Genomic DNA, 9,298 nt, shown 5'->3' on the forward strand with positions numbered 1-9,298 from the left:
CGTAAAACTTGAAAAACCCCATATATGTTCTCTTAATCATCTGTACGGTTTGTATATCTTTTAAAGCAATCGGATGCATTCATGTTTTGGAACTTTGACAACTCGGGAACTGTAACCTTTTGCGCCTGGAAAAGGCTGCACACACTTTGGGTTGGAATCATTTGTCCTGCAGTCCTACTGTACACATACTGGGCATCGAACAGTGCGTCTTTGGTGTCATAAAGTGACTAGCAAAGTGGGCTACGTGCCACTTTTAGTTCCAGCAATCACACACAGCGAGCGCAGACCGGAGAGGATCAGCTCCAGTTAATTAAAAGCCGCTCCTGATTGGACGAGGGAGTAATCCCGGCGGGCTTGGCGCTCCTACTAACGCCGGAGCAGGACAGGGTGCGAGCCTTAGTTTGCCCAAGGCGAGGGAGGGCGAGAGAGGCGGGGAGCAAGAAAGAGCACGCCATCATCCGAGCACACTCGGGCAAGTTTGATTCCAAGTTGTTGTTTTTGGTCGTGGGCTATGCGCGCAACAGCAGCGAGGAGCGGCGCGCACATGTAGAGCTTCACACTTTTCACGTCCTCCTTCTTCGAGAGTCACCAGAGAGGGAAGGAGCGCGGCGAGGCTGGACGGCGTCATTCCAGTTCCAAAAGCCAACGGGAAGTAGACTTTTCCCCCCTCTTCCGGAGAGACGATGAACGTCAGTGACGAGAACCTGCTCAAGTCCATCAGCAACGACGCGCTCCTGGACCTGACGCAGCGCTACGGTCAGTCCGCCTTCGGTTTCGGCACCGGCCACGCTGCCGGAAGCCCGGGTCGCTTCCCCCTCACGCCGGCCGCCGACTTCCTCAGCGGGCAAACCGCCAAGTCCAACGAGAGCGGCGGAGAGCACACCAGCGACGACGAGGACGGCTTCGACGCGCTAGAGTCCCGAAAAAGAGGCGCCCCCTTCGGGGAAGACAAGTCCGGGGGTCCCCTGGCCAAGAAGTCCAAGGAGCAGCGCTCCCTGCGGCTCAGCATCAACGCCCGGGAGAGGAGGAGGATGCACGACCTGAACGACGCCCTGGACGGCCTGAGAGCCGTCATCCCTTACGCCCACAGCCCGTCGGTGAGAAAACTCTCCAAAATAGCAACTCTCCTCCTGGCCAAGAACTACATCCTCATGCAGGCTCAGGCTCTGGAGGAGATGCGGCGGCTGGTGGCCTACCTCAACCAGGGACAAAGCCTCTCTTCGCCGATCCCCACCGCCCTGGCGCCCTTCGGCCAGGCCGCCGCCGTGTATCCCTTCTCGGGCTCGGCTCTGGCCAACTGCGCCGATAAATGCTCCACGTTCTCCGGGACACCGTCCACTCTCTTCAAACACTGCAACGACAAGCCTTGACTCGCCCCTCACTTTCTTTCGGAACTTTTTCAAACATTCCGCATCTCCATCGCTCTTTGCCTCCCTTTAGTTCTTTTCAAATCATTCCGTGGGGGAAAATAATAATAATAATAATAATGCATAATTTTGACAAAGTAATGCTGCAATGGAACGAAAACTGCATAAGGCCTTCTTTTAAAGTCCAACGTCTTGCTTGCCCCCCCCCCCCAATGAGACCAGGCCGTGTCCAAATGTCCTATTTTATTTACAAATGTTTTCATTTGAAATCTATGCAAAATTCAGCAACAACCCAGTCATCAAAGTGTACATGACGTTTAATTTCCTTTACACTACAGCTTCAATTGCAAGTATGAAACTCCACTTCATGTTTTCTTGCCTGATATATATTTTTAAGAATAATGTATTATTTTTGTCAAGGTCTTGCACATCTCACATGATTGTAACTACAACTGTGGAGAAAAGCCCAATTATGCTCATCATTCTCACGGCCTGCAATCAAGCAGGGATTTGGGTTGTGTTGCAACATGAATTTCATGAATTGTTTACATGTGTTTATAATTAAAATCATATCTATATGATCAGACTGGCTATGATTCATTTAACTGTTCTGTTGTATTTTTTTTCTGTGATTTGCATACGACCATCAATGTCATATCATGTTATTGATCAAGCGGTGCAACATTGTGTCTTAAAACGCCCAAATAATTCTAACCCTTCATTGAATAAATGATGAAATCAACTTTGCAGCTTTGTTTTTCATGCATGAGAATCTCCGACTCGTCCAAAACAGCTCGGCCGGGGTGGTGGGTTCACTTTGACACGCCGAGGGTCGGTGGCAGAGCGTAAGAGCCGCCCGGGGGCCACCCTTGACCTGTCTCTGGGTATTTGAGTGATCGCAGCCTCCCGTGGAGGGCTCTTACACCCCGGACAGCTATTAACACGATTTCAGCTCCTGTCTGCCTGCTTAGTTTCATGCAGGGAACATTGCCGGGCCGCTTTCCCCTTGCATGTCTGCACCGGGATGAATTTGGAAAGAAAAGACAGCCAAAAAACACAAACAGCAACCACTGGATCACACACCTTGAACTCGGGGGTTTGCTGTTACATGCACGGTGTCTTATTCTGCAGTTGCATTAAAATACACCACATGTTTATGCTCTCATTGGATGTATAAATCATTTCATCCAAATCTAAAAGACACATTACATGTCATTAGCAACTAAATATCACTTTAAATGTTGGACACCAACTACTCTGTGAGGATAAGCCGCATAGAAAATTGATGGATGGAAGTCTTGTTTTTCATATTAGACATTTAGCTGCATGTCACAACACCCCCTCAAGCATCTTATACGTTGCCCCCTCCGATGAGGCCCCACATCAGGGATGTGATGTGACAAACTCGATGATGCTATGATGCCCCGGTTCATGCCCTGCACGGCCTTATCGTTAATAATCACATGGTTGACATTTTTTGCGACAAAGAATGAGTGTGTGTTGGAGTTGTGTGTGTGTGTTTGGGGGGGGGGGGGGGGTCCACCTGGTGAAATACATGTTGTATTGTTTCATGTTGTGGCTATGGGAGCACTATGGTCATTTCAACTGTTTTAGTCACACTATAAGCTGATAGTGTATGATTATAATAATCACTATGTTCATTTTATTTGCTTGGAAAGTATGCTTAAAAACAGGTAAGATCATGTGTTTTTATTGCATATTTGAATTACAATAAAAATCACATTGCAGTAACCAACGATTACAACTTGCCTTGATAATGCATAATAGAGACACATTAAAGTTAAAGTCCAAAAAAATAAATAAATTCACTTTTCCCATTATAACAAAATTATATTTTGGTGGTAATTTAAATATAATTGTAATATAAATGTAATTTCAAACAAATGCGTTCATATTTGCACCACAATGTCCACTCAGCACAGAACTATTTTCATGTTAATGTCTATAACAAGTAAACAAAATAAATACACCAAAATGTTTTATTAGTGCAAATACGTCGGCATATTAACACCAGGTTTTTTTATTTGCCAGCGCCTTTATTCAGACCAGCCCAGTCAGCGAACTACTAGCCTTCTGCCGACAGCCCAGCATGGTGCAGCAGTACGGACAGACTGTGTGATGTCTGTAAACATTTGTGTTTGTTCTCAGTGGGATCGGAAGAGAGTGATTGCATTAGCATGGCTCCTAGCTTTGAGGTATGTTTGTGTGCTTTTCTCCAACCCGATGCTATAGTACTAAAACCATATGCCCTTAAGTGCGTACCTCTGCCTAATGCTTCTGACAGCGCTGTTTTCTCTAATTAAATTCTCTCCGTGTGCGAGCTTATGCATCTGATGTACATTGTAGCACTCTGTCTCACACACACACACACACACACACACACTCACACACTACTGTACTAACAACTGTGGGCCTCCAAGGAAAATGAGTATGCTTCAGCTGTGATTATGCTTACTGTGTAGGACCAAAGGGGGTTTCAAACATTTGGGTTGTTGTTATTAAAATGTGATTTAAGGAGGATGTTTTGTGCAGGTTCAGTTTCAGAAGCGAGTGGTCTAGGTGAGGTGGTTGCTACTGTAAAAAAGACCCCACCACCAATACCATCAAGTACATCCCAACTTCTTGTCAGTGACGTCACACTAAGTCGTCCCTCCAAGCCCCGCCTTGTCGGAAACGATGAGCGGGTGAGTCAGTTGGTTCTGAGGACCCATGTGATTCGGGGCGACATTGCTGCGAGTACAATGAAACAGGTCGAGGCCCTTCGCTCGCTAATCGGGCATCTAAGAGGACGAGGAGGAGGCGTTTGCTTGCATGGAAGCATTGTGTTTGCGTTCATATGGACACAGAACCTCGGCACAACACGGCAGCCACGGGAAAAGCATTTTGCTTAACGCCACAAGGCGCCTGACACCACGCATGGCAGACACAGACAAGGCGGCAGGACCTAAAGTGGTCTTAGTGGGAGGCATCACAGTCGGAATGTGCACCAGTGGCTTATTAATGCATTTCACTGTGACGTCCTGCACGTATATATTCTCTCATAACATCCCACCATAAGAGACATCCCACCATTTTTGAGCGCTCTATCAAATGCACCTTTGAGTTTGTACCCCCGCCCCCACCCCCCCCCCCCCCCACCACCACCTCCATCGCCACTCTCATCACTCTTCCCCATTTAGCTTGTAGTCTTGACAGAGGATAGGAGCTGACAAACAGGGGCATCCGTTACTGCAGGGATGCCTAATCTCTGTAATGGCCTCACAGATACTGGACTGGTGGTGAACAAATACACACACACACACACACACTCACACACACACACACACACTCACACACACACCTCAATTGGCTGGACAAATGTGCATGTAAAGCCCCGAGGTCAAGTCTCATCTCAATGCTCAGCCATTTGTAGACATTGTAGTCTTATTGTCTGTCATACACACACATTTATACACACACATTTATATATCGGGCCCAGCACCCGTCTCCTTGTTCAGTACCAGCTGAGCAGCACCCTGATTTTGTGGGTAGCAGGGGGAGCTCGTTATCCTCATTAATTAATGACAAAAGCAATGTAATTGGCCATCCATAATCCTCCATGTGGCGACAGAGTGACAGGCAGAGAGAGACGCTACACACACACACACACACACAGAAAATGAAGATGATGAAGATGATGAAGATCACGTTTATGTTTGTTAGTATCACTTATAAGAACGACATATATTTAATGAATGGAAAGTACTGGTATAATTTTATAATTCTTATCTGGTTGTGGTTCCACTGGGCCCGAGCTGGAGCGCCGGGCTGCAACATGCTACCCCCCCCCCCCCTCCCCCATACACCCCATCCCCACATCTGAATGAAAAGACAAGATTAATAGCACTTCCTGTCGCCGACTAGACTAATTAAAAGCACGGGAACATGCGCATAGCCAAGGATCAGTGGCTTTTAATGAGGAGCGTGTTGCCTGATTTGGGCCTCATTTTCTGCTTAATAAGGCCAGTTTAAAAAGTCATTTTGGTGCGATGTGACTGCTTTAAACCTGCTCATTATCAATGGGATCGCTTCACTTAAGTACTTCAGGAAACGTTCTGTTTCATTAATATTGTGGCGCACACGTGGATTAGCTGACAGCTCGGAATGGCGGACGATGAGCCAAGCGAGCTCGGGAGTTAAAATTGATGAAGAACTTTCAAGGGCACTAATTCCATTAAGTGGCTTCATTACAGCCCAAATAACTCTTCCTGGCATTCCGCTAATTCAGCCTTAACACACACAAACATACGTACACAATCAATAGCCACGTTTACATGGACCCAAATATTCCGATTCCGAATGTAACCTTGTATACACCTCATTCCGAAAAAGAAGTGCCAATCCCAATGAACATATAATGGGATTCCCAGGGGTGGAATATTCCTTTCTATGATCCGATTGAGGTATCTTGTACCTGCTCAATCGGAAAGTTGTCAGGGTGCACGCACGTCTCTCGGGTTTTGAAAATGGCGGCAAGCAGTCATCACTGGACTACAGCGGAAAGTTCGTTTTCGATACAAACTTTAAAAGAACTGAACGTAATTGCAAGACTGGATGGCCGAAAAACTCGCAACTCCGAGTTAATGAATCTCAAATGAATCCCATCCCTTCTACAACTCTTCTTCGCTGTCGTTTTCCACGTAGCAACCGTCCCAACAACCGTGGTAATCACACTCTCGTCCGCCATCTTCCAAGAATCACGTGATGTTGTTTACGTTTTACTGGGCATGCCCTATTGACTATTCCGTTTGATTATAGCGGTGCATGTAGACAGGAGATTGGAATATTCCTTTCCATGTGTACACTGTTTTCTGGTACGTCATTCGGAAAGATCCCATTGGGAAAGAGGAAAATCCACACAAGACGCAATACTTGGAGTCGTCTTGATGAAACCCCGTCTGATCCGCGCCGTATTTGTTTTGTATTTTCTCGTTCTATTTGCTATTCTCTTCCAGGGTTCAGGTCAAGCTTTAAAGGTCAAGCAGTTTAAGGGCTTGCCAGCAACTTTCACTCCGCGCCATGAACCTTCCCACAACATGAAGGTTTCAAAGCTTTTACTGCCTCTTCATCCCATTGTGATAATCTTCTTAGCCTCCCCACTTGTTCCATACGTAGACAGCAGAGAAGAGCCGGACTTGGTGGGGGGTGGGGGGTAGGGGGTGGGGGCTTTAAGTGTCCACAAGCTCAGTTGCCAGGATTTTCCTCTCTCTAGGACCAATTACCTCACGCAAACTGTTGTAAGACTTCATGCTAGGACATGAACATCTTTTATTTTTCATCCTTTTTTTAATCCTTATTTTGCCTTGTTAATGACGTCACTTATTTTTATTTGTTTTTCAGCGGTCAAGGTGAAAACACTGGAGGGAAAAATAATATCACATAATAACTTCATAATAGGAGGCTGCACGATGGACGAGTGGTTACCGCGCAGGCCTCACAGCTAGGAGACCTGAGTTCGATTCCACACTCGGCCATCTCTGTGTGGAGTTTGCATGTTCTCCCCGTGCATGCGTGGGTTTTCTCCGGGTACTCCGGTTTCCTCCCACATTTCAAAAACATGCTAGGTTAATTAGCCACTCCAAATTGTCCATAGGTATGAATGTGAGTGTGAATGGTTGTTTGTCTATATGTGCCCTGTGATTGGCTGGCCACCAGTCCAGGGTGGACCCCGCCTCTCGCCTGAAGACAGCTGGGATAGGCTCCAGCACCCCCGCTACCCTCGTGAGGACAAGCGGTAGAAAATGAATGAATGAACTTCATAACTTCATAAACTTTTTCAAGTTTAAGTACTTAAGTACTTATAAACTAAATATCAGAATCCAAACTACAATTGAGGCAACACAATGAGACATATTTAAAATAGTGTAAAATATGACCTTTAAAGATGAACTGTTATTAGCGAGGAGGTCCCCAAAACTTCAGAAATACAAAGTAAAAAGTATGAAATACTAATGTTGTGCAAAAAGTGCATGGTTTTGTAGACTTTGTAGGCTTAAAAACAAAAGTTTTTCCCCCTAATTAACACTTTCCTGCTTTTGTTGTTGTTCTATGGAGGGACAGTGCCACATATCATTTTTCCCAAACAAAGACAAGAGGAGAGGTTGAAATCCAAAGGGGTTACGTTTTGGAGAAAGGGGCCGAGATAAATTGGGATGGAAACATGTTCAATGTAATCCCAACAAGAGTGACCTGCTTCCATTATTTTTGTCATGTCTTTTTGATAGCATTCACACGGTATAGCATCCTATCAGGTAATATCAGCCTATGGAGGATTAACAAGGCTTTTATTCTGTTTAGTGGAAGGGATAATTCCTCTGAAATATTTCAACATTTTCATTCTAATATGGAAATGGATTTGAGTGTTGTTGTTGTTTTTTTTATCTATCTTTTATTCTGACACTGGTATACGAGAACATTTCTATGATTGACAGATGCAGACAGATGCTGCTCTGAGTTCGAGGTTTTTATACCCATGAGGGTGGCTGCACACTGATCGGGGGCCCAGTCCCCCGTAGCTCTGCCACTGATACCATTTATCAACTCCTATAAAGTTAACGGCGGGCTGCACGGCGATCGAGTGGTTAGCGTGCAGACCTCACAGCTAGGAGACCCGAGTTCAATTCCACCCTCGGCCATCTCTGTGTGGAGTTTGCATGTTCTCCCCGTGCATGCGTGGGTTTTCTCCGGGTACTCCGGTTTCCTCCCACATTCCAAAAACATGCTAGGTTAATTAGCCACTCCAAATTGTCCATAGGTATGAATGTGAGTGTGAATGGTTGTTTGTCTCTATGTGCCTTGGGATTGGCTGGCCACCAGTCCAGGGTGTAGCCCGCTTCTCGCCCCAAGACAGCTGGGATAGGCTCCAGCATCCCCCGCAACCCTCGTGAGGATAAGCGGTAGAAAATGAATGAATGAATAAAGTTAGCGGCATAAACCGGAAGTCTTTCTCTGCACTGGTCGTGGGTGAAATGACTTTTATTATCAGTTCCTATACCGTTTATCAACTCCTATAAAGTTAGCGTCACAAACCGGAACTCCTTCTATGGACTCGGGAGTGTGACCAACCACAGCCTGAGTAGGCGTGACTGGAGGCAGGCCGAAGGTGGAATACATTAAAACAGACGGTTTTCACAAGAACCACAAAATCCAAAGAAATACAGCTGAATAGGTGCAGATTCTGGAAGACCTATAAAGCCTTATGTGCTGGTTATCATGTGTGTGCTCCGTACACACAACTCAATACAAAAAGGACGGAAAATGAGCATAATAGGTCCCGTTTAATAAAGGAGCTGGAGATAAGCCGTGGATGCACTACCTTGTTATTCCCTGTTCATGGAATACAAATAAGAGGATAATAAAACTGAATATCATCCCTGGGGACAGTTATTGTTCCCCAATTGTTTTGAGTCCTACAAGAGAAAAACACCTCTTGTTTGTCCCCGCACGGCACCTGTTGTTTTTGTGTTTTGCTGTTATGCATATTTGGAAGTTGAGTACCTCGTCCTTGTTATGGAAATTGTATTAATATTGTTACGTGTGTGTTTATAAGCCTCACGGATACCCTACTGACCTTCAAGGGGGTTCTCAATGGTCCTGTAGATGCCCCTCATTTTTTGCCAAGGTTGATCATCTTAAAAAATGGACAAGAGACAGCTGCCCATCAGTCTCCCGCTCCGTCAAATGGCCATTAGCGCTGGCACTGTTGGTATGGACGTGTTCCTCGTTCACAGGTTTAATTAAGCGCTGCTGATGACTTTGAAGCTTTGCATGAATGACAGCGTGTCCTCTCCTCTCGGCCGGGAGGGTGACAATGTTGCACTAAGTGAACGACTGTGGGACGGCGTGGACGGTGAGGCGAGAGTGGTATTGAT

General features: G+C 45.9%; 1 protein-coding gene across 1 annotated transcript; it reads left to right on the plus strand.

Annotated features, from left to right (window-relative positions):
- The first annotated feature begins 381 nt into the window (after nucleotides 1-381).
- bhlhe23 (basic helix-loop-helix family, member e23) lies at nucleotides 382-1,705 on the plus strand. Its single transcript, XM_058052467.2, has one exon. It carries the CDS (start codon nucleotides 684-686, stop codon nucleotides 1,368-1,370), a length of 687 nt encoding a protein of 228 aa, XP_057908450.1. The 5' UTR covers nucleotides 382-683; the 3' UTR covers nucleotides 1,371-1,705.
- The last annotated feature ends 7,593 nt before the right edge of the window (nucleotides 1,706-9,298 follow it).

This window comes from Doryrhamphus excisus, linkage group LG15 (assembly GCF_037039965.1).
Source record: "Doryrhamphus excisus strain RoL-2023G ecotype Guam linkage group LG15, RoL_Dexc_Guam_v1.1, whole genome shotgun sequence".
Lineage (NCBI taxonomy): Eukaryota > Metazoa > Chordata > Actinopteri > Syngnathiformes > Syngnathidae > Doryrhamphus > Doryrhamphus excisus.

Bases quoted from the DNA above. Each gene is read 5' to 3' on its own strand.
- bhlhe23 (XM_058052467.2), top strand. From the start codon at position 684: ATGAACGTCAGTGACGAGAACCTGCTCAAGTCCATCAGCAACGACGCG.